The sequence below is a fragment of the Camelina sativa genome, chromosome 15, assembly GCF_000633955.1.
Source record: "Camelina sativa cultivar DH55 chromosome 15, Cs, whole genome shotgun sequence".
NCBI lineage: Eukaryota > Viridiplantae > Streptophyta > Magnoliopsida > Brassicales > Brassicaceae > Camelina > Camelina sativa.
Genome location: NC_025699.1, coordinates 2,212,757 through 2,236,588, shown reverse-complemented (window position 1 = coordinate 2,236,588; position 23,832 = coordinate 2,212,757). Strand labels below are relative to the sequence as shown.

The following is a 23,832-nucleotide window of genomic DNA, read 5'->3' as shown; positions in this document are numbered from 1 at the left end:
ATGATATCCCAAAAGGTAAATAATCTGATTTAGTGTCATATTAGCTGTTATTCAAAATAAAATAATAAATATGACTATAATTTATATAGACAACAATTTCACCAAATTTAATTACAGTGTATCTTCATAAATAAAAAATGATAACTTTTGGTGTTTTCATTTACTCATTCTTAGCCAGAATTTTACAAGTGGCTGGATAACATTAGTGATGGTTTTAATTTTATTTTAATGGTAATAAATCTTGTAGTCTGAACAGCTAATCTCACCAATAAATGTTCGTTATTGTATCTAACCAAGTGGCAACACTAAAGATTTTTACTTAAAAAATGTAATTAATAAATTTTTATAAGATTAAAAGCAAATCTTTTTATTAAATTTTGCCAGCTTAACAGCTCATCCTTTAATTAAAATAATAATTCATTTGTTCTATATAAACGAACTTCTGATTAAAACAACAACACACAACATACAAAATCACTAAAACATAATTCATATACACACATATTTTTTCTTCAATTGTGGCCATTATCATGACGAGAAAGAGGCTAAACCTATCTTACATTGAAAATGATCCAATGAGGAGAGCAACGTTCAATAAGAGAAAGAAAGGATTCTTGAAAAAGATCCACGAGCTTTCCGTACTCTGCGGAATCGAAGCATGTGCTGTGGTTTACAGTCCATCCAACTCAACCCCGGAGGCCTGGCCATCGAACGTGGGAGTAAAGAACGTCGTGGAGAAGTTCCAGATGCTGACAGATATGGAGCAAGAGAAGAAAATGGTGAACCACGAAGGCTTTCTCAAACAAAACATATCAAAAGCCATGGGGAATAACAAGAGAAAGATGAAGGACAATGCGGAGAGGATGATGAAAGAGGCCATGTTCGAGCTTCTTGGTGGGAAGGAAGATAGATTTAAGCTGACTAACAGACACCGTGAAGATTTGTGTAAGTACATTGATCAATATCTTAAAGAACTTCATCACCACAAAAACAAAATCCTAAGGCAATCCCATGTTGGATATGGTGAATCATCCGAAGCTGCTACAAATGTCATGGCACCAACATCTTCAGGTGAAGTGAATTCTCAATTCTTTCCAACTCTCAATGTTTCCAACTCTCCAAGCCAGATACCAGAGGAGGTTAATGCTTTTCCCGGTAACAATTTTTCTGCTGCTGCTGACCAACAAGATTACTATCCAGTGATGAATCCAGCTGTTGGTTTTTATGATCATAATGCAAATGTTAACCATCTTGGTCATAATCAATATCAACAAGAGGATGTATATCGTCCAAGTGTGCATCAAGATGGAATTGACAATCCGAGTCAAAATCAGAATCAGCAAGAAGAATGGTTGGTCTCAGATGATGACCTCTCCTGAACAAATGAGTTTTCCTGTGATGGATTACATCAACTGTTACTCCCGGCCGGCAACCCTAGATTATGCATTGTCTTCGTATTTCATAAAATAAGAGTTATTATGTTATTCCATTCTTGGAGAATTTATGACTCCCTTTGTTTCATGTTTTCTAGAATTTTAATTTTGTTTTCACAAAAAAAAAAAAAAATATAAAAAAAACCCTATTGTATTTTCAATGCTGAATCTTAATAAACATCTAAAATAGTTTTATTACTTAGTTTTATAATTTACTAATTAGAGATATAAAAACTATACAATGAATAAAGAGTATAACAACCAAATTCAGCCGTTGGTTCGGTCCATATTGATACCAATAAAGCAAAAGGAAAATCTCTTGCTTAACTATCTCTTTCTCAATCAGAATAAACAGTTGAACCAAAAAGAATTAATGGCATTGCTTTTTAGATGAAAAAAAAGTAGGTTTCTTTATGAAAAGAAAAAATGATACTTCAAAGAAATTTGAATTTCAAATACTTCTCAAAACCAACTTTCTCTATGAATTCAACTATTCAAGTGGTCCTTGTGTGTTATTTTGGGGTGCAACTTGATCCTTGGGTTGAACAAATTCGGGAGTGGAGTTACATGTGGGGTGCAAATAGATGGTAGTCATTTCTCTAAATAGTCAACTATTTGAGACCGATGAGTACTAGCCATTAATGAGTCTTCCAAAGATTATGCATATATAGTAGTACTCCAATCACACCTTTTCATGATTCTAACTATGAATTCCTCTTTTCGTGAACAGAAACTGAGGCTACTATTGTCCACCTTTTTTGTTTGTTTGTCATCATTTTATTCACTCTTCGAAAATTACGAACCATTAGTTAGGTATGATGGTATCAATGGTCTTTAACGTATATATGAATTATATATGCATTAATCACCAAAATGTGGCTGCGTCAAGAAAGTATTAAGCGGCCTTGTTAGTTTTAATTGTTTCTTTTCGTTCTATGTTTTGTGAGTGATTGTTATTTTATTATTCGCGGTGGTCGAATCTCGTAGACTGACACACTCACAAATCATGAGTTATGCAGGCACCACTAACTCCCCAAGAGATCACTAGACTTACAACCATTAAATTTGAATTCAAGGGAATATTTTGGGGTAATAATTGGCACTTGGCAGTAAAAGTAAAGAGTATATATATGAACCAAGGAAAGGCTCAAAGGCGAAGGAAGAAATAAAGAGAAGAATAAAAGTACTCGTAAATGTACCTTTTGTACAACAACTGCTGCATTATCTGAGAGCAGGAACTAAACAAGGACCTCCCCTCCATGCAAATAATATCAATCATATAAAGTTGTTTGATTCTAATAGCTGTCTTCAAATCTTTGTCTTTTAGTTATTTTATATTGAACGGATCTCGTTCAGTGATCGAACTTTTTTTGCTAGGATATTAGTACTGTATTAAAAACCCATACACTCGTTAACTAGAACCATTGCAATTGAGATCATCTCATTAATTATTATTTCGGATGGGTCGGATTAATCAAAGTTACGTCGTTTTGACTTTGATTATTATATGAAAGTTTATAGGTTTTCTAATTTCAAACCAGTTTGACCATGACTGACTTGATCTATATATTAGATTTGGTTCAATTTGTTGTCTATATGTGAGAATTCGAACAAAACACAACGTAAATTTTGGTGTTTGCAAGCCAAAATATAGTCTTATTCACTCCATTTTTTTTTGTTTCTGTCATCATGGTAGGAAAAACGTGACATTAAATCACTTCATTAAATATTTACGAAGGGAATTAATTTTGACTAATCCAGAAAGCTTTGTTACTCTTATAATATAGGCACATTTTAAAACAAATTTATGAGGATTCAGTAGTAATCTTTATTCTTTTCTATTCATTTTAAATTATGACGATTTTACAACGAGCAGGAACTATACAAAGACGAATCTGATGACTTTGAGTTATTAACCGACAGAATCACAACCAAAAAACACCCCATATGATAGAACTAGCTAGAAGATGAGAAAAGAGCAAAAGAATGAGAAGCTTCATTTTAGGACACAATCAACGAATTATAACAAGGACATAGAAAAAGAGAAAGACAATTTACAGAGAAGTGAATCAGCCATTGATTATCATACTCATCCTTAATCCATCATCATGCCTTGTCGGATCGGTAAGGAGAGACTGTCTGACGCTCGGACTCAGAGACACGAGTGGCATGAAACTTGGCGATGAAGGCAGAAGCTTTACGGTCGATACCTGGTTCAGCGACCCAATGACGTTTGTCTTCATCACTAGCCATTGCTTTGCGAGTGTAAACGACGTCGTCCCAAGAAGCGTCCACTTCCACTCTGTTGTGAGATCTTCGTGATTTGAAGAAGCTAAAGAGAGAGAACCTCTTGCTGCTTTGTGATCTCTTGTTTCCTCCCATTACTATTCGTTCTTGAAGAATTTGTGACAGAAACAAGAACACGAAGATACACCCAAAAAAAAAGAGACGACAGAGATTTGTTTATTTATTAGAAGTTGTTTTGATGTGTTGGTGTCTTAAGTGGAGAGGTGGGTTTGCGCATGTATTTATAAGGAATATGACCCACCAAAATATTAACGAGTGAACCAATAATATAATAAACCGAACGTTCCAAAATGTTAAGAATAGTAAGAGATGACAGCATATATTATTATACATGTTATGCACAATAATACACGCCAAGTTAAATTAAGTTTATACTATAATCACTGCAAATTAATCTGGCACATTATTTTATAAGAATAAATTAATACAGACAAAGAATTTATAAAATAAAGTTAATGAAAGAGAGTTTGATATAATATATATGTTCGAAGTTTGGTTCGCTTTTGATTTTGGTGTGGCTCTATTATTTTATCTAAAATCATGCAGCTCTTTCTCAAAATTATATCAAGAACTAGAACTTTCTATTACGACTCCTCAATCGTTTGCATTTGTTTTTCCTCAGAGAGTTTTGAATAGTGACTCAAGATTTATTTTTATTTTCAATATTTCTTATAGTATATGACTAATTGACTATTTGAATGAACATTGAACGTTAAGTTTTATATAGACTCAAGCTCATAAGTCATAACGCATACAAAAGTAATAGTAGTCGGGCCGTCGGGGATATTAACGGCACGGATTAAAACACGTGAACTGGTGACACAATCACATGGTGCTCGAAGGTTTTGCTTTAGCAAAAGAAATTCATGTAATGTGTTGTTTTCAATTGACACCAAAACAAAAAGCATTGGTTAGGCGTCCAAGTTCTCTGTTTTGTTTGGCATTTTCTTTCTCACTTTCTTCAACCTCCTTTTTATAGAGTTCTTTTTGGAACCAAATCTTTTTCTAATTAAACGTTGTTTTATTATTTGTTTTAGTTAAAATGGAATTTTCTTTTCTATCAGTTTCAAACATACTCTCACTTTCTTCTCCTTTCTCTCCGTTCCTTACCAATTTTAGCAACTCTTGCCTAACTACGGCCACTTTATTTATTTTCCAAAACACTTCTCATATTAACACTAGTTAACCCTAATTATATTCTTTTATTGTTTTAGCCGAAGAATAATGAGTGGCAAATAAGTTATTTATGTCATTAAGAATGTGAATTATCTCAAAAACCCCTCTCAAATCACCACCCCTCAAACGTTAGGGGTTCAAATTCACGAAGATCGTCTTATAATACTTGAATTTCCAATTTATGCTTAAGGATGNGTTTTATTTTTTTTTTTTTTTTTTTTTTTTTTTTTTTTTTTTTGTATCTTTCCAAACTCCGATCCAATAGCAATATCTAAACTTAAAATATACGTACGCATTATATGTGTATTGTGGAAAATAAAGTTAGGCGTTGTAGTTTGTTACAATAATATATGCTGAACTTATTAAACGAGGGAGCTAATAATAATCCGTTTCACATTAGAATGAGGATGAGAAGATGGCTACAGTAAATTGCATATCAAAACGCCAAAATCAAATACTATATAGATTTTTTAAGTATAATGAATTCTCTAATATGGTGGGGCGGATGCACACAGTCAAAAGGAGAAGTGAAAAAGAATCTGTTGGAGAATAAAACGACTTGATATTTTAATATACACGACAATATATAAGAGTTTCTTCTTGCTTCTTTGTAGAATATATATCCAACAACTACAAGCTATATATAAAATTAGAAGTGATTAATATCTAATATGCTTCTTTTCTTAAAATATATCCTAATCTTCTTTGGTAATCTTTCACCTATAAGCAGCAATCCCACAGCTAGGTAATCCACCTCCATCAGAGTTCATCGCCTAGTTTGACCAGCAAAATTCTTGCATGGCTGATGGCTATACCCTATATATATATATATATATATATATAAATGATGCGATTGATCTTTTAACATGAAATGTGATTAATTTTGTTAGCCCAAAATAGAACGACTCAGTCTCATCGAGTCATCGTCCAAATAGGTTATTCATAATTTCTAGATGTGAAGGTAACAGTAATTAGTTAAACGTGTGAGTTAGTAATTTCTAGATTCGATTCGAATAGCAAAGTTACATGTCTTATGTTCGAGGGTAAAAATTCTCCACTCAACTATTCTTTTACATCACGTGAACCAAATTAAGTAATAACTTATATAGAAATATCAGAGTACGTAAGCGCAGGAACCATAGCCAACAGATTAATAAAGCTCCAACTTGTTTCTAGAATCATCTACATTTATTTCCTTTGTTCTTATTACTAATGTTTTCTATTGGTTAAGTCGTCGCATTGTTTTTGAGATGATAGAGAGAGTTATCTTAGCTGTAATCAATTAGAATGATTATTAATAGTATTATTTTTGTTTAAAAACGAAACGAATCCATAGCAGAAACTATACCCCTAAAAATAAAACGAATCCATAGTCCATATAAACATATCGCTTTCTGGTCTGATTCTGCCGTTTTTTTGTTTGTTTGGTGAAATCGTAAACCATTCATTCCTTTCGAGTAGCATGGGAGATACGTTATTTGGCCTTTAGATAGCACGATGTTACGAATGAATTTGGAGAATCGGCAAGCAGTGTCCGTAAGAGATGGAGTTCAAAAAAACGACATGTAGTTTGCATTCTTAAGGAAGAGTGACGTAATAGATTGCTGACTCAAGAAGGTCGTGACGTAATGCGACTCATGTTTGCTATTGACAGAAGCAAGTCCTTTGCTTTAAATCTGTCTTTTTGTATTGATCAAGTAAGGGAAGTCTAACGAGCTTGGGATGGATGACTAACGAGCTATATATAAACAGTTGGATCTTGTAGCAGACCCTAGGCCCATGAAAGTAATCTTAAATCTCTCACGTTTGTGTGTGGGGGGGGATACAGAGCTCCACAGTGGATTAGACACAGTAATCGTAACGTCGTTATTACATAATAGCCATTTGTAGCCGTTACTTTCCAACGTTCAAAATAATATTTCTTTTTTCCAACTATCCTTGATAAAAAGTGCAAATTAAGCTAAGAGAAGAGACTCATCATCGATCGCTCTTCATCTCCTAATCTTCTTCTTCTACTTTCGATCATCATCAATCAAATATAATTCAATGTGTTCTGTTCGTAATCTAACCCTACGTACGTCTCCGTGTTCTTCTTCTATTACTTCGATCATCATCAGGCAATTTAATTCAATGTGTTCTGTTCGTAATCTAACCCTACGCCTCCGACTAATCTGATCGAAGCAATCTGTTCTAAAAAAAAAAGGTAACTTTTTTTACTTTACTCTGTTTCGATCTTTGTTGGCTTCAGTTCTTTTTGCATAACGAAACTTTCTCTTGTTTGCTTCTACGAAATTTTAAGGAGTATTCTTCTTCTCAATGCCATTAATATACAATCGTTTATGGTAAGCAGAGCTCAGAGCTCTGATAACTATATTCCCTCGAAATTTTCTACTATGCGTTTTTGTTTAGCTCATAGGTTCTCGGAATCGCTTCATAGTTTCTAAAGTTTCTAATGATTAATTTGTTTACAATAATACATCTTTTGTTATTTTTGCAGTGAAGATATCATCTATCCTGGACAGCTTTTTTTTGTTGCTCTTTGTGTGTGGCTACAATTACGTTAAGAGTCCAACAATTAAGAAAGCACATGATGGAAGTGGCTCAACAATCATATTCATCGTCTCCCTTCCCCTAAATCATCCATTCCTTAGCCAGGTAAATTTTCTTTCTTTCCATCTCTTTACAAAAATAAAATATTTATATTATATATTAAACCTACAATATAAAAATTAAATGAAAAATGAAACTGAGATACTAAATTACAAAAAAAATTATGGACTAACTGAATTTTGGATGCTGTAATCCTTAGACATTCCACAAATTCGATTTATTTCCATTTTGTTACGTTTATTTAGTATTTAAGTTTGAGGTTTTAACTTATTAAAAACTAAAATATTTAAAACTTAAACTTAGATACTAATTTACAAAAAAACATTATGGACTAAATTAGGCATTCCACAAATTCGACTTATTTCAGTTTTGTTATATTTATTTAAAGTATTTAAGTTTTGGGTCTTACCTAATTAAAAACTAGAATCATTTTTATTTAAAAAAAAACTTAAATATTACACTACAAAAAAAAAAAACACTCGAATTTTGGATGTGGTGATATTTTTAACTTAATTTTGCATTGCTGGCTAAAGATAATTATTTGACATATTTCTTTGCTATTATTATTATTATTATTTTTTTGCAATGCTGATCAAATTTAAATTTATCTTATATAATAAAATAAAGAAAATTAATTTTCTAATAAATTTATCTTTTAATTTTTCAATAAGTTTTTTCAGTAAAATAAGAAAAATAATTTACCAATAGCAACTCAAATCTACACTTATTAATTTTTGTTTTTTTTTTTGGGTCAAAACTACACTTATTAATTTATTATTATCTTTTTAACACTTATTATTAAAATTTATTGTATTTTTAATGTGAGGAAAAAAAAATAAATGCAAAAGAAGAAGAAAAAAAAAAACCAAAGGTCGTCTCACGTCAGGCTCTTCCCTCTTCCTTGTCGTGAACTACTTCCGAGAATCATCAGATCATAAAACACACTTCAATTTAGGATTAGGGTTTCTTCGTTCTCCGCAATTTTGAGGTAATTCGATCTCTCTCATTCTTATTATAAGTTATATTACTAACCCAGACAACAACAACAAATAAAAAATTGGCTTTAGGGTTCTTCCTTCCCAATTTCCCAAATTAGTTAATTTGCGCAAATTCTGTGATTTTACCCTGAGTAATATTCTTCGACGTCGTTATCTTCTATTCCGATGTAATGTTACTATTGCTATGTCGTTGTTAGGTGGCAGATTCTTCTAACTGTGTCCTGAGGCTATCAATTATCAATTTTTAGGTTTACGAGGATTAGCTGTTCTGGAATTTTAGATAGGTTCATAAAGCTGAAACCTTTTCCTCGAAATTTTCCAACCTTTTTGAATTCAATCTCACTCACTGTTTTATGTATTGCAATTCGATGATGATTGTGGTTTTCATGAGTTACAGTAGATTCAAAGTTTCAGGAACCAAATTGGTTGATGGTTGAATCAGTGAATGTGCTTTCATCATTTTGATATGCTTGTTATATAGTTTTCCATCAGAATTGAGAGCTTAGATTGTTGTGTGTAGGTAATTTACAGAGTTCGATTCCTCCTCTGTGTTCGGTTTGTGACATTGGAAAGCTTTAGGAAACCAACAAAATTAGGAGATTTGGTAGTTTGGTTGTGTTTTGATTTTCTTCTTCAGCTTGTTTCAGGACATGTCAGGGAAACGGGTCATAGCAATATGTATGTCTGGTGGGGAATTTCAGACAGAGAAAGGCGGATCACTGCTGTACAAAGGCGGCGATGCTCACGCAATAGACGTGGACGAGCAGATGACTTTCATAGACTTTATCTCAGAAATTGGGGAGATGTTTAATTGCGATGTCAGGACAGTTTCTCTCAAATACTTCCTCCCTGATAACAAGAAGACGCTCATCTCGATATCTAACGATAAAGATTTGAAACGAATGATCAAATTTCACGAGAACTCAAACACTGCTGATGTCTATCTCTTACCTGAAGAAGCTGCTCCTGAATTTTCAAACATGCCGGCTAGCAGGTAATCAAAGCCGTCACATTAATCATCATTTTGCCTTATCTTTGCTGGTTTTTTTTGGAAGTTTTCAAGGGTTCCTCTATGCTTCCAGATCAAGCAGAACAACATTGTCTGAAGCGATTCCCCCGGTTCCTATGGACGACATGATAGATGACACCATGGGACCAGAAGATCTTCCCATCTCAATCTCAGTCTCAGCTCCTCCCGCTGTAACTATGGAGCAAGTCATGGACCGAGCTGCTGATGCACAGATTGTTATTAATCCATCCGATATGATGACAGCGATTGTTGAAGTCCCGAATCCGAAAGGAGATATTCTCACAAAGGCAAGAACACAGCAGTGGCAGAACACAATCACAGGAGTGGGTCAAAGGTTTAAAAACGTTGCGGAGTTCCGTGAAGCGCTGCGGAAATACGCCATTGCAAATCAGTTTGGATTCCGCTACAAAAAGAACGATAGCCACCGAGTGACAGTTAAGTGTAAAGCCGAAGGTTGTCCTTGGAGGATCCATGCTTCAAGGCTATCAACAACTCAGCTGATCTGTATCAAGAAAATGAATCCAACACATACTTGTGAAGGTGCAGGTGGGATTAATGGGCTTCAGACGAGCAGAAGCTGGGTTGCTAGCATTATCAAGGAGAAGCTGAAAGTTTTTCCTAACTATAAACCGAAAGACATTGTCAGTGACATCAAGGAAGAGTATGGGATTCAGCTGAATTACTTTCAGGCATGGCGTGGTAAAGAGATTGCAAGAGAGCAGCTTCAAGGGTCTTACAAGGATGGTTACAAACAGCTTCCACTGTTCTGCGAGAAGATAATGGAAAGCAATCCGGGGAGTCTCGCTACGTTCACGACAAAGGAAGATTCAAGTTTTCACCGTGTTTTTGTTTCGTTTCACGCCTCAGTTTTTGGTTTTCTCCAGGCGTGTCGACCACTTGTGTTTCTCGACAGTATGCCGTTGAAATCGAAGTATCAGGGGACTTTATTAGCTGCTACTTCTGTGGATGGGGACGACGAAGTGTTTCCTCTGGCTTTCGCAGTGGTCGATGCGGAGACAGATGATAACTGGGAATGGTTCTTGCTTCAGCTGAGATCTGGGCTATCCACGTCTTGCCAAATAACTTGCCAGATAACTTTCGTTGCGGATAGACAAAAGAATCTGCAGGAATCGATCCCAAAAGTGTTTGACAAATCGTTCCATGCGTATTGTTTGCGGTATTTGACAGACGAGCTCATCAGAGACTTGAAAGGACCATTCTCTCATGAGATCAAGCGGTTAATCGTCGACGACTTTTACTCTGCAGCTTATGCCCCGAGACCTGATTCATTCGAAAGACATGTTGAGAACATCAAAGGCCTCTCACCGGAAGCTTATGACTGGATTGTGCAAAAGAGCCAGCCTGATCACTGGGCCAACGCTTACTTCCCGGGTGCTCGGTACAACCACATGACTTCACACTCAGGTGAACCGTTCTTTAGCTGGGCTTCCGACGCCAATGATCTACCAATAACTCAAATGGTCGATGTGATCCGTGGGAAAATCATGGGATTGATCCACGTGAGACGGATCAGTGCCACCGAAGCCAATGGGAAATTGACTCCTTCCATGGAAGTGAAACTAGAGAAGGAGAGTGTAAAAGCGCAAACGGTTCAGGTAGCACCCGCAGATAACAACTTGTTCCATGTCCGTGGAGAGACGTTTGAGCTAGTGAACATGAAGCAGTGTGACTGTAGCTGCAAAGGGTGGCAGTTAACAGGTTTGCCGTGTCACCACGCGCTCGCGGTTATCAACTCTTTCGGACTTAATCCATATGATTACTGTTCTAGATATTTTACTGTTGAGAACTATAGGGCAATGTATTCACTGTCGATAAATCCAGTCCAGTTATTAGAAGGAGAGATATGTCGAGAGAGTTCTGGAGGTTCTGCAGTGACGGTAACGCCTCCACCAACAAGGCGACCGCCAGGGAGGCCGCCAAAGAAGAAAACGCCTGCGGAAGAAGTGATGAAGCGGCAGCTGCAATGTAGTAGGTGCAAGGGACTTGGTCACAACAAGTCGACTTGTAAAGAATATCTTCTTGAATGCTAGTTTTTTGGAATTCTCTTCACTTTGTGTTTTTTTTTTTATTAACTTCTTTTTTCTTTTTTACCTTTCATCAACCTCTTGAAAGTGATCAATCTGTAAGAAAGCAGTTTTTTTTACATTAAACATTTCCATTCAAGGGATTTTTTAATTCATAGAAAATAATTCTTGATTTTGACCCTAAAGAAAAATATATTAGCAATATAATCTATATATATAAAGTTACCTTTTACTCATTTCTGGTGCTGCCACGTCAGCCACTCCCTCTATTTAATGAGGTCAAATTTTTGACAGTGCAGTTCCTATTTGTTTCTTAATTTTCGACATAACCTATTAAACACTTCTTATTTGTTTGGCCCATATCTCTTTAAAAGCCCAATCTAGACTTTTTTGTTTGCCAGCTAAATTAAAACCCTCTCCACGTAACTCAACTCTCCGCAACCCCCATTGGGCGACCTGAAGCGTCTCTCCACACCTTTTCACTGTCATCCCTGTCTTTCTCTACCTGTGTTTTTTTTATGAGATTATATAGTTAATGGTAACTGACATTGAAAATTTATTTCACTGAAACAGTGAGACTGTGAAGTTTGGCCATGTCACCTTCTTTTGGAATGGCAACCGCTCTGGATATTTTAGTGAAAAGTTAGAAGAGTACGTTGAGATTCCAAGTGATATTGGAATATCATTCAATGTCCAGCCAAAGATGAAAGCGATGGATATTGCCGAGAAAGCAAGGGATGCTATCCTTAGTGGCAAGTTTGACCAGGTAAGGTGTATTCTCTTGTCATATTGTCTCAACCCACTAAAAATTTCGGCTTCTGAATTTGTTGTGAGTGAATTTTTAGGTGCGTGTTAACCTGTCAAATGGAGACATGGTGGGTCATACTGGTGATATTGACGCAGCTATTGTTGCCTGTGAAGCTGCTGATTTTGCTGTGAGGGTATGGTTTCAATCAAATTTGTGGCATAGGAATGTTTAAAAACCGTTCTTAGTAGGTATGACTCAACTGAGTTTTTGATCTCTGGTTTGCAGACAATCCTTGATGCCATAGAACAGGTAGGAGGGATATATGTTGTTACTGCTGATCACGGAAATGCTGAGGACATGGTCAAAAGAGACAAATCCGGCAAGCCTGCTCTTGATAAGGAAGGGAAGCTTCAGATTCTCACCTCTCCCACCCTGAAACCAGTAAGTTCTAGCAATACTGAAACAATTTGGGCTATGACCAGAATGTGGAAGTTGCTACTGAGTATAAATATTAAGCATGAGAAGTTTTGTTACCAGAAGTGGTGAAATTTGTACATGATGTGTGTGTGCAGGTGCCAATTGCCATTGGAGGTCATGGCTTGTCAGCAGGAGTTAGGTTCAGACAGGATATCGAGACACTTGGGCTTGCGAATATAGCAGCGACAGTGATGAACCTCCATGGCTTTGTAAAGAGTTCTATGCAAAGAGGTCTTTACCTTGAGGGACAACTACATCATAGAAAAACTCGGCTATACAAAATCAAAAAAGAATAACCAAATCAAAGCAGGGCAACACAAGCAACACTTACAGAGGATCAATTAAACAGCTAAGCAGTTGGTATACAACATAAAAAATAAGTGTGCAACGTGCAGTCTCAACATGCCTTTCTCCACTTGTGCTATCAAAGCAGGTGTGTTTCCTACAAATTTTGAGATCTTACCTAAACATTTTTTGCTATACCTAATGGCTTTGGCATGGGTAGTATTTCATTCTGTTTTCGTTAATCTCTGATGCTTTGTTAGGAGGATGCCCCTGCCCTTTTTTCAAGGCTCTTGGATAAGCTAATGAAGAGTGATAAATATGGTGAGCGTAGAGGGGCAGCTTTTGGTCTTGCGGGAGTAATTATGGGCTTTGGAATTTCTAGCTTGAAGAAATATGGTCTTATAGTCACTTTGCAAGAGGCACTTATTGACAGGTATTTCTTATGCATTCTTTTAACTTTATATTTATATGGTATCGGTGTTTTAGGAGTGCATGTTTGCTTGTGATGCCGTTCAAGCTTGTGTTTTGGTATTTTAATTTATATTTTTCTGAGGTTATGTAGCTGTTCACTATAATATTGAGGGACCAAACATCTTCTGCATATAGTCCGTCCATTTTGATTCATTAGCTCTTCTGTTTATTCTCTTTAGTAATACACTATTGACATAATCGATTTATATTCAAATAGAAAGGCTGCCTTGCAAGTCAATATTCCAATGAAGTGGGCTAATTAGTTGCTGGTTATTTCTTATGTCATTGATGCTTTGTCTTTTTGTATAACATCTATAATATGTAGAAGTTCACTATTACCCTTACTTCACTTATGCTGTGTTGTTTGTGTTTTGGCTGCAGAAATTCTGCGAAACGGCGTGAAGGAGCACTTCTTGCATTTGAATGTCTCTGCGAGAAGCTTGGAAAATTATTTGAATCGTAAGAGAACTTTCTAATGATAAATATGCCAAAAGTAAATATTGCAACTTGGTAATATACATTCTTTTAGTTTAGGTATGTGATAAAGATGTTACCCTTACTTCTGGTGTTGTTCTCTGACCAAGCTGGAGCAGTTCGTGAAGCAGCAGAATGTGCTGCTCGAGCTATGATGTCTCAACTATCTGCATATGGTGTGAAACTTGTCCTTCCTTTTCTCCTCAAGGTGATTATTTACTAAATTCTTAAGATTTTTAAGCTCAGTGTTCCATAACTAAGGTTTTGTGCAGTACCATGTGCCCACCTCATGATCATCTTTTTTATTTGGTTAACCATGCAATGCTATTTTCTTTTTCATTGTTGTAATTCTTTGCCCTTGCCAGGAAAGACGGAAAATTTATGGATGCTTTTAAAATTGTTTTTATTTATCACCCCTTTTTCTGCTAGAACTCAATTAACATTATTTGGCAGCAGTTGACACAACCATCACCAAAGACAAAAGAAGGTAAGAGATGCACAAACCTTTAGTAAACTACGAGTGCCTCAATTAGATAACCATAACACTAAATTTTATGAAAATGAAAACCGAGCCAAAAAACAACAATCCGGACTGTATAAAATAACATCAACATAAACACAAAAAATAATTTATCCCAAAACACAATTCTGGGGACAATTGGAAAAAAATTACAATTAAGAACACAAAACAACTCACAACTTAATTAGGAAATCAAAGGAAGACAACACATTTTCATATAAACAAATTTGCACACCAGTTAATACTTACATTTAACAAAATCAACAAGGGGATAACCAAATATTCCCTACAGATGCGAAGCGAGCAGGAAATCACCCAAATACGCAAACAGAAAAAAACAAATTATGGATCGATGAAAGGGATGACTGAAAAAAGGATTATGAGCATCAAAGTAATAGGTTTAATACTCATACTGTCCTCTAGATCGCAAACATTGCTCATCTGCTACCCGTTCAGGAGGACATCATATTTTCAAAGAGAACTAATCCATTCTTAACTCAATAACATACCAATTATGATCCAATAGACCAACACATTTTAAGCCTTACAAAGAATTTGGACCCAATGGCTGAAACACAAAATAATAGCAAAAAAACAAAAATGTAAGTTATTGATTTTATTTATTTTTTTTAGTAAAACCCACAACCTTTTTCACTCCAAACACTAAAACATTGACAAAAAACTACTCCCACGGTTTACTAAATACATATGAAAATAATTAAAACTCTAACCCATAACCACATATAAAAAAACCAAATAACAATCCAACCACAAAATGACAAATAATTATAATTTAAGCAAAACTAACAACTACAGCGAAATAATAACTTTTACTACACAATGTTAACTTCTCATTATAATTTTTTAAAAAAACATTAAAAACACACACATGATGATCCCAATTTTTGAAAGATAAACAGCACACACATGATGATCCCAATTTTTGAAAAATAAACAGCGCACTAAATTATATTTAATGCAAAACCTATTTTAAAAAAATATCCAACTAAACAACATAAGCAAATAAATCAACTACAAAAACAGATGCAAAGATGAATTTACATAACCAAGAAATAATATAAACAAAAAATCCTAAATAGACTTTAATCTAACTACCGCGCGTAGCGCGGGCCAAATGCTAGTTCTTTATAAAATTCCCAAGTTGTGAACTCTCAAGTATAATGGCCACAGTAGGCCTGTCATCATCTGAGATGTCTTGCAATAATACAATGGCCACAAAAGACAAAACCTACCACAGTTGGTCTGTCATCGTCTAATCAAACGTTTAAATTAAGATCTGTAGTCTACAAAAACTCAAGTCTTCTTGCACATGCTGAAAGTCTCTCTCACTCATTAAGTGAACCGCTTTTGGAATGGAGAAGAAAGAAGAGCTACTGAGAATGGCTTGAAGGGGACAAATGAAGCTTGGGGATGAAGGAGAAAGAATTAGAAGAAAAAAACAAAAATTCTACAGTTTCAGTCTTGGCTTTAGTCTATTTACTTCTGCTGCAGTTTATCTTCTTTTGATCTTTGTTTAGGTTCTTTGTTTCTTCACCTCAATCGTGTTGCTCTTGTGTTTGACTCGCAATCATCCCACATTGAATCGGTGTTTCTCGCCTACTTCTGTTATTGATATTTGGTAAGAGTGCGACAGAAAACACCAAACTCTCATAAAAATATATCTTTTTTTTGTTGGCTTATACAAATATCATAACCCCCCACAAATGATTCGCTCTTTCTCTACTCATTACAACAAACAAAGGGTTACTAAATCATCAGATTGAGATATGATCATAATAATAATACAGAGAAGGAGAGAGACGAGTAGAGATGAATTTCTCAGACTGCTTTTTGCTCTAGTTTTCGTGTTTGCAGGTAATAGCACACAAATCACAAACCGAGCCACGGACATTGCTTCCTCGCATGTTCTGGAACTAACTTAGCCACCATCTCCACAGGCACACCTTTAAGCTCTGTTTCACACAACAGATGCAACAAATTAACACGAGTTCAAGTCTCATTTTTATGATTCTTTGAGCTGCTTAGTTACTTTTTGAAGGCCAACATTTGACAATTTGAAAATAAGGAAGTTGTGGTAGTACCATGAGGCTTGAAGTTGAAGAGCGGTGGAAGGAAACGACCGTTGGGTAATCGCGCATTTGGATCTCTTAGCTCGTCAAAGAATGGGTGGACCAATGTATCGAGCTAGTTGGCAACATCATACAACAAATCAGACAAAGAAACAAAAGATTTTGCAGAATAAATGAAGGTGAGATGAGATGACTTAGAAAAATACTCACAGCAGCACAACGAAGATTGGGAGAGTATTGAAGAAGCCTTGAGACTAAATCAACAGCTTCTGGAGGCATTCGTTTGTGGAAAATCTGGATTATGATGAAAAATGTTGCAATTAACAGCTAATTAAAGAAGACAAAACATGTGAACTTTGACATGTAATGTGAACATACAAACCTTATGCCATGGATGAGCTTTAATCTGAGGAAATTTGAACTCTGTATAATTGGGGTTCATGCATTTGATTTCCTCTCTTGTTGGTGTTCCCAAAACCTACTCAATTCATCAATACATGAAGTATATCATTATACATTGAATAGGTGTAACCTGGCACAGTTATTAGAGTGAAATCAGAAGAAAGGTAGTACCTTTATTATCTCTACAAGTTGATCAACACCGCTCTCACCCGGGAACAATGGCTGATATGAACAAAAGAACAGATTGGTCAACCACGGAGTAACGTTTTAACCAGAACAAAGATGTTTGATTTGAGATTTGACAACAGTTTTTTACCTGTCCGAGAAGAAGCTCTGCGAGAACACATCCTGCAGACCAGACATCAATGGCCGTAGTATACTCTGTGGCTCCAAAAATGAGCTCGGGTGCTCTGTAATACCTAGAGCAGATATATGATATGTTTGGTTCTCCTTTTACCTGTTTCAAGAACCACCATTGATCAATAAATGAATAAACCTCACTGCTTCAAAATGTTCCCCTGGAGTGATAGATTCATCAAACTCACCAATACTTTCGCACTTCCAAAATCGCAAAGTTTCACTTGATGAGTGTGTGGATTTACCAACAAGTTTTGAGGCTTTATGTCACGATGACACACGCCGATACAACGGTGAATGTAGGATAAGGACCTAAAAATCTGCAAAACGTAGAAAAACTCTTTAAACAAAATCTCCACAAAGACATGTAAAATTGTAAGCACACTTTTGTGGATATTAAATCTACCTGATATGTGTATAGTTTGACGTAAACGAGAGGCATTCGTTGGTTAAGTTTGTTGTAGTGCTTGATGACGCGGTGCACAGTCTCTGGAACGTATTCCAGAACCAAGTTGAGGTAAAGCTCGTCTTTTTCAGTAGTTGAGAAGAAGCAATGTTTCAAAGCCACAACATTAGGATGGTCAAGTAGCCTCATTGTTTGAAGCTCGCGGTTCTTGTACCTCCGATCTTGCAGAACTTTCTTTATCGCAACAGTTTCTCCTGTTTCCAAACATTTAGCCTGAACAAAATAAAGAAGCTGGTCAGACACAGTTTCATAGAGAAGCTGACACTCAGAAGAAAGAACAAAAACTAACACTCACTTGAAACACAACACCGAAAGAGCCGTGTCCAACAACTCGCTCCGCCATGTAACTGATTGTCTGCAATTTAAACATACAAAGGAAACTCACTTAGCTTACTGAAAAATCCTATCGAATCAACTAATAAAGGATCGGTTTTGCAGAAGACAAACCTGTTTAGGTTGGCCATTTCTTCCTCCTATAGTAGTTACTATAATATGGCCAGTCTCAGTGACATTGCCATTCACGATTGTAGCTTCCATTTCCTAGAGATCATTAACACATATGTCAGTGAAAAATAAAATAAAAAGACCATAGAACTACCTGCAAAAATGGCATCAAGTCCTTACTTTATCATCTTGAATTTTCATGTCTTTCATCTCGTCAGGTAATCTATCAACATCAGTAGCGTTTCCAGTAGAAGAATCTCTAACCGCGGCACTAGGGTCTATGCCCACGGAGGCCATCCCAAAGATACAAATAAACACAGAAGAATTTGTATAGAAATGAAGAATTCTTCTTCTGTCACCACTCTTCAAATCTCAATCAGATACCAAAAAAAAAAAAAGCTCAACCCTGCAGGAGATAACCATATAGCAAAGTGATCGTTAGCTCATGATTATTCATAAACCATATCTGTAATTAACAGTTACAAGGTAATCAGTTCCATTGGAGGCAATTTCATAGATTTTGACGATACTCAAAAGAAGACTCATCTTTGAAGCTACCAACATGCAAAGTTTTGATTTTTAACGAGACATTGGACACAATTATCACCCCCCAAAAAAGAGAAAACCTATGAAGAAAAATCTAATTAAAAAAAAAGGACGAATAACATAGAAATCTATCTCATCTTGTCAAAAAACCAAATCTCAACCGATCTATCTAAAAAAAACATCTACCATGAATTATTGGTGGAAATTGGAAAACTTTATAAGAACCCAGAATTTTAAAAGAGAAATCTAAGAACAAAAACGCAAAAAAGAAAGAGAAATAGATTGAAACGTACCCGGGAAACCCAGAAAAAGAAGGGGAAAATGATAATATAAATCAAGAAGATATGATTAGTAGTGATANCCATTAACGAAGCTTTGATTGAATGATGAACCCCCCCCCCCCCTCTTCTCTCTCTCTTCTCCCCCTTTTTGTTGGTCTGACGAATGAATAATTTTTTTTTGTGGGCTTTGGCTCTTTTTTATTTGATGAGATGGTGTTGTCTATGCTACAATGCGCTGGTGACAGTCATATTATATCATCAAATTATAAATTAAATTTAAAAAAAAAAAAAAAAAAAAAAAAAAAAAAAAGGTGGAGAGTCTTCGGAGTTAGTAAATTGGGAGTTTGAAAGTACATTGGTTTTTGTTTTTTCCTCTTTTCTGAGTTTTGACCATTCAAACTTTGGCCCCTCTTTATTCATCATATATTTATTAAATTATTATACCCTTAATACTTTAAACGTTTATTTTCTCTGCTCTTTTTTTTTTTTTTTATCTCGAAGTTGTTTTAGTGCATCTCCAACCCTACTCTATTTTAGAGTCAAATCTCTATTATATAGCAACATTTGCTCCAATCCTATTTTATATTTTATCTAAAATAGAGAAAATAATAGGATTGCTCTATATATAGAGCAATTCTATTCTCACCTCTATTTTTTTACACTAAATCTATTATAGAGATAAAAATAGAGTAATACATTGGAAGAAACTAATGCTCTATTTTTAAGTTACTCTATTTTAGAGAAAAAAATAGAGAAATACAATGGAAGTGGTCTTAGGTTGAAAGTGACATAAGTATTAACAAAAATATGTAGTATGTTTAACTAATTCATTAACTTTGATACTATAAGTACCGGCACATATAAATACTATATGGATTTATTTTAGTAGCTCTATTCTGAGAACCATTTTTTCTCCCCAACTTTAGATTTAAAACTAGTCAAACTCATATTGTCAAAGTTGCTAAGCTAAATGGACTAATCTGCTCTATAAAGTATATCATTATTTTGCAGTTTTTTTTTTGTTTCTTTCTAATCTGTGCTTTTGTTAAAAAGAACAGCTTCTTACATAGGTCCAATAATTAGTTCATTGATGTCATACAATTGTCTGCTATAAAATTATGAGTATCTAGTTCAACAACCAACAGCCATAAATATAATGACATTTCCAGCCTAATTTATTATTATGTATATTAGTAGTAATAATTTACTACTTGTTAAATATAGTCGAAAGAAACAACCGAATAATTTAATTATTTTGGAGTATTTTGAATATTTGGACAAAGCTGTGAGAAGTGGGGACGGTGCGAAAACGACAAAGTATGGGCAATTTTGTATTTTACTTGCTTATATGCATACATACATACACGCATATATATATATTTATGGGATATATATCGGAATATTCCAAAGAGTGATTACAGGCTGAACCGGGGCCACGTGTCGAACGTGTCGGAGAGGCAAGAAAAAACAAAATAAACCATTTGAAAATTTTCATGGGCCAGTTTTTATTTATGAATTGGGTTTCTTAATGGGCCTTAAGAAATTAAAAAAATATGCTTCCGGCGGGGCTCGAACCCGCGACCTTCGGCTCATAAGACCAACGCTCTAACCAACTGAGCTACGGAAGCTTGTTGTCATAAGTTAACCGTAAATATTATTATAGTAACATTAAAAAGTCAAAACAGAGAAAGAACAAAGTAACTAAGTAAGAAATAAAGGGCAACGCAGTTTTGTTAAACGGAAGCCTGTTTTTACTTTTTACTACCACATACACATCAATTAATACATTAGTTAGATTTCCATTAATTATCTCCAACTAAATTTATACAATACCAAAAAAAAAAAGACAAAGTCATCTCTTGGAGACTACCACTAACATCAACATAGACATTGATACAACGATCTTGAACCCTGGATTGTCCCAAAACTTCTGTTTATCCCAAGAAGACTCATTAAGCTCTTGTTTCTCCGACATCAGATCTCTTATCTCTTTGATCTCCATGTCCCTTCTTTCTCCTTTCTGTGTTTCATTCACACACACAACAAAAATAAGAACCCTTTTGATCCAAAGCAAGAAGCTACACGAATGTTTTAAACTATGGACTTATAGACTACTTACCCTCTGCAGCTTTCTTGTCTGGCTTCGTGTTTCTTGTAGACAGAACTCTAGTTTCAGTACTTTCTTCTTCAAATCTTGATCAGTTCTTCTCTGTTTCTCCAGCTGTTAATTGTTTTAAAAGAATGAAACTTACACTCAGAATTTAGATAGAATATACACAAATGTAATAAAGGCAAAACATGGACGCACCTGAGATTCGAGTTCCTTAGTCTTATGTTTCCAGTGACCTGACATTAGCCTTATCTCATCTTTCAGTTTTGTAATCTCTCCGTCTTTTACCTCAACTAGTCTATTCATCGTCTCAAATTTCATTGGAGAGATATCTTCTAGAAGTTTCCGGAGCTCGCAGTCTATGCCACTTATCCCAGCCTTTGCAATGGTCTCTCTAACTTCACGCTCGATTCTCATAACTTCTTCTCTAAGTTGCTTTTCTGAGCACTCTCTTAGGCTTAAATCTCTCTGTAGATCATCAAGCTGATGACTGAGCTGAGTCATACGGTCTTCGTGTTCTCTGAGAGAACGTGTCTTGTCGTCAAGTTGTTTTTTAAGCATTGAGCATTGGATATGTGTAGATTGAGCACAATCAGCACTAGCCTCTGCAGTTTGCTTAGTTGCGTCAAGCTTTGATCTAAATTCCTCCAGCTCTTTGATAAACTATTTTCTCAACAACAAAGATTGTATAATCAGTTAGTCCAACCAAGAGTATATGTCATTACAAGAACATAAATGCAAAGATGGAACAATGCAACCTTAAGCTTAGATCACTAATACACAAATGGATCACACTGAAAATATCATATTCTTTGCCAAACCAACAAACTCGTATCATATATATTACATCCTAATAACAAATATAAAGAGCCAAACCATGTGAAGATATGTCTCAAAAGCTCTCTTCTTAATCTTGATAGGATTCTAAAACCACTCAAATAACTCTTTGAAGAACAGATCAAGTTTCAAGAAATAACACAAAGACCACAAAGATGAAACCTTTGGATCATACTAAGAAAGGGAAGCAAATTTGGGAGTAAAACCTTGTCAGCAGCAGATGCAGAAGCTTCAAGCTGACAATTCCTTTCTTCCAATCTCTTCTGCAATTTAGACATCTCCATTTCCATATTCTTCCCTCTTTTCTCTGCTTCCTGAAAAAAACAAACAAACCAAAAGAAAAACCAAATCATTTCTACCTGATCCAATTATTTTAAAACTCAGAAATTGAGATTTGACCCCACCATTAAATTACATGAAGAAAAAAGGAAGAGAATCAAATCAATCATAGAATAAATGATTCATTTAAAAGAAAAGGTACTCACTTTTCTAGTTATGGTTTCTTTAAGAAAGGACTGTTCTTGAGAAACCAAACGACCCCTCACTTGCTTCAGCTCCGCCGCCAAAGACACCACATTCCGCCGGAAACTCTCTTTCTTCTCATTTAAATCTCTCAAAAGTGGATCCACCGTCGTTTTGTCAGAACAAGACATTCGATTAAGTTCTCATCCAATGACTACTACACCTTGATGATTTGTTTCAGCTCTTACATGCACATAATCACAAATCTCAAAACTCTGAAACAGAGAAGAAGAAAGAAAAATAAAAATTAGTTTTTTATTTCCTTTTTTGTGGTGCATGTGAACATGGTAGTTGACCATTAATACAGGAAAATAAATGAAGAGTGTATTTCACAATTACAAAATAATTGTAGTAAGTAATAAAAAATCAAAAAACAAAGATTGTGACTTTACCTTATCTGTGAGAAATAAAGAGTGTTTTCTGCGTTTTTTCAACAAGTCTACAGATCAGATCAGATCAGATCTCTCTGATTATGGCATGAATGATGAATCTAAAAAACTAATTTCTCAGTTTCTATATCTACAAGAACAGAGGAGAGAGAGAGAATAAGGAAAGAGAAGTAAACAGACAGCTATCCAAATGAAATCAGAATAAATGAATTTGGCTATAGAGAGAGAGAGAAACTGAGAAAAAAGGTAACTTTGAACTTCAAAAATCAAACTTTCCCTCCAAAATCCTCGGCAAACACAACTACTCAACTACAGTCTAGGGACGTACAACAAATCATTAATGCAGTTATATGTATATTCTCCAAATTCGCATCTTTCAAACTATATAGCAAAGAAGAATAATATGTGGATCATTAACCCAAAAAATACTTCATAATTACAACATAAACAATGGGGGGGATGTGAGTGTGAGTGTGAGTGTGTGACAAGAAAAAAAAATGTTACTAAATTATTTTATTATAATTTGGTAGAGCTAAAGCTATGATTAAGGGACATGTGTGGATGGGGAACGAGAGAAGGTGGACGGGAAAACTCACTTTTAAGGTTCGGACTGTCTCACGTGGCCTTTACAAGTGGTCTTCTTTGGTTCGGAGTTAGATAAACACAAAAAACCGAACCTGTTCTCTTGTCATTTTTTACCAAAACGCCGTAATGATCCTTGTGATTGTGTTTTATTTAGTTGGATCTCTGTCACGTGTCCGGTACTAACGTTGCATCTAAAGTTACACATACTTTAAACTAGATTAAACAAAGG

The 23,832-nt window shown here is 35.2% G+C and overlaps 5 protein-coding genes, 1 long non-coding RNA gene and 1 other non-coding gene across 8 annotated transcripts; 3 read left to right on the top strand and 4 right to left on the bottom strand.

Annotated features, from left to right (window-relative positions):
* LOC104744741 (agamous-like MADS-box protein AGL80) lies at positions 478-1,606 on the top strand. The gene has a single exon (XM_019236959.1). It carries the CDS (start codon positions 531-533, stop codon positions 1,377-1,379), a length of 849 nt encoding a protein of 282 aa, XP_019092504.1. The 5' UTR covers positions 478-530; the 3' UTR covers positions 1,380-1,606.
* Positions 3,248-3,919, bottom strand: LOC104744740. Its single transcript, XM_010465839.2, has one exon. It carries the CDS (start codon positions 3,813-3,815, stop codon positions 3,540-3,542), a length of 276 nt encoding a protein of 91 aa, XP_010464141.1. The 5' UTR covers positions 3,816-3,919; the 3' UTR covers positions 3,248-3,539.
* LOC104744739 lies at positions 8,361-11,771 on the top strand. Of its 2 annotated transcripts, none has more exons than XM_010465838.2 (3): positions 8,361-8,514; positions 9,172-9,518; positions 9,607-11,771. In XM_010465838.2, the coding sequence occupies exons 2-3, from the start codon at positions 9,175-9,177 to the stop codon at positions 11,603-11,605; spliced, it is 2,343 nt and encodes a 780-aa protein (XP_010464140.1). In that variant the 5' UTR covers positions 8,361-8,514; positions 9,172-9,174; the 3' UTR covers positions 11,606-11,771. The 2 variants fall into 2 exon arrangements, with proteins under 2 accessions (XP_010464140.1, XP_010464138.1); XM_010465836.2 differs by having other exon boundaries at positions 9,162-9,518.
* LOC104748034 lies at positions 12,678-14,042 on the top strand. Its single transcript, XR_002035589.1, has 4 exons — positions 12,678-12,788; positions 12,920-13,257; positions 13,370-13,542; positions 13,962-14,042. It is a non-coding gene; the product is annotated as an uncharacterized LOC104748034 (long non-coding RNA).
* LOC104744738 (shaggy-related protein kinase gamma) lies at positions 16,221-19,373 on the bottom strand. The gene is made up of 12 exons (XM_010465835.1): positions 19,173-19,373; positions 18,514-18,739; positions 18,337-18,429; positions 18,185-18,244; positions 17,830-18,102; positions 17,612-17,743; positions 17,383-17,523; positions 17,238-17,288; positions 17,047-17,142; positions 16,875-16,958; positions 16,677-16,779; positions 16,221-16,547 (listed from the first exon to the last, which is right to left on the bottom strand). The coding sequence occupies exons 2-12, from the start codon at positions 18,628-18,630 to the stop codon at positions 16,465-16,467; spliced, it is 1,233 nt and encodes a 410-aa protein (XP_010464137.1). The 5' UTR covers positions 18,631-18,739; positions 19,173-19,373; the 3' UTR covers positions 16,221-16,464.
* Positions 20,715-20,788, bottom strand: TRNAI-UAU. The gene has a single exon. It is a non-coding gene; the product is annotated as a tRNA-Ile (tRNA).
* Positions 21,013-23,420, bottom strand: LOC104744737 (myosin heavy chain, cardiac muscle isoform-like). Its single transcript, XM_010465834.2, has 6 exons — positions 23,022-23,420; positions 22,593-22,844; positions 22,314-22,421; positions 21,469-21,933; positions 21,280-21,381; positions 21,013-21,180 (listed from the first exon to the last, which is right to left on the bottom strand). The coding sequence occupies exons 2-6, from the start codon at positions 22,758-22,760 to the stop codon at positions 21,013-21,015; spliced, it is 1,011 nt and encodes a 336-aa protein (XP_010464136.1). The 5' UTR covers positions 22,761-22,844; positions 23,022-23,420.

What these genes read in the sequence shown, in the direction of transcription:
- LOC104744741 (XM_019236959.1), top strand. Translation starts at nt 531, where the DNA reads ATGACGAGAAAGAGGCTAAACCTATCTTACATTGAAAATGATCCAATG.
- LOC104744740 (XM_010465839.2), bottom strand. Translation starts at nt 3,815, where the DNA reads ATGGGAGGAAACAAGAGATCACAAAGCAGCAAGAGGTTCTCTCTCTTT.
- LOC104744739 (XM_010465838.2), top strand. Translation starts at nt 9,175, where the DNA reads ATGTCAGGGAAACGGGTCATAGCAATATGTATGTCTGGTGGGGAATTT. An exon ending in TCAAACATGCCGGCTAGCAG is followed by an intron (nt 9,519 to 9,606) that starts GTAATCAAAGCC and finishes CTATGCTTCCAG; the next exon opens with ATCAAGCAGAACAACATTGT.
- LOC104744738 (XM_010465835.1), bottom strand. Translation starts at nt 18,630, where the DNA reads ATGGCCTCCGTGGGCATAGACCCTAGTGCCGCGGTTAGAGATTCTTCT. An exon ending in AACTTGTAGAGATAATAAAG is followed by an intron (nt 17,143 to 17,237) that starts GTACTACCTTTC and finishes TGAATTGAGTAG; the next exon opens with GTTTTGGGAACACCAACAAG. An exon ending in CTTCAACTTCAAGCCTCATG is followed by an intron (nt 16,548 to 16,676) that starts GTACTACCACAA and finishes TGTGTGAAACAG; the next exon opens with AGCTTAAAGGTGTGCCTGTG.
- LOC104744737 (XM_010465834.2), bottom strand. Translation starts at nt 22,760, where the DNA reads ATGTCTTGTTCTGACAAAACGACGGTGGATCCACTTTTGAGAGATTTA. An exon ending in CTGCATCTGCTGCTGACAAG is followed by an intron (nt 21,934 to 22,313) that starts GTTTTACTCCCA and finishes TTGAGAAAATAG; the next exon opens with TTTATCAAAGAGCTGGAGGA. An exon ending in AGACAAGAAAGCTGCAGAGG is followed by an intron (nt 21,181 to 21,279) that starts GTAAGTAGTCTA and finishes AATGAAACACAG; the next exon opens with AAAGGAGAAAGAAGGGACAT.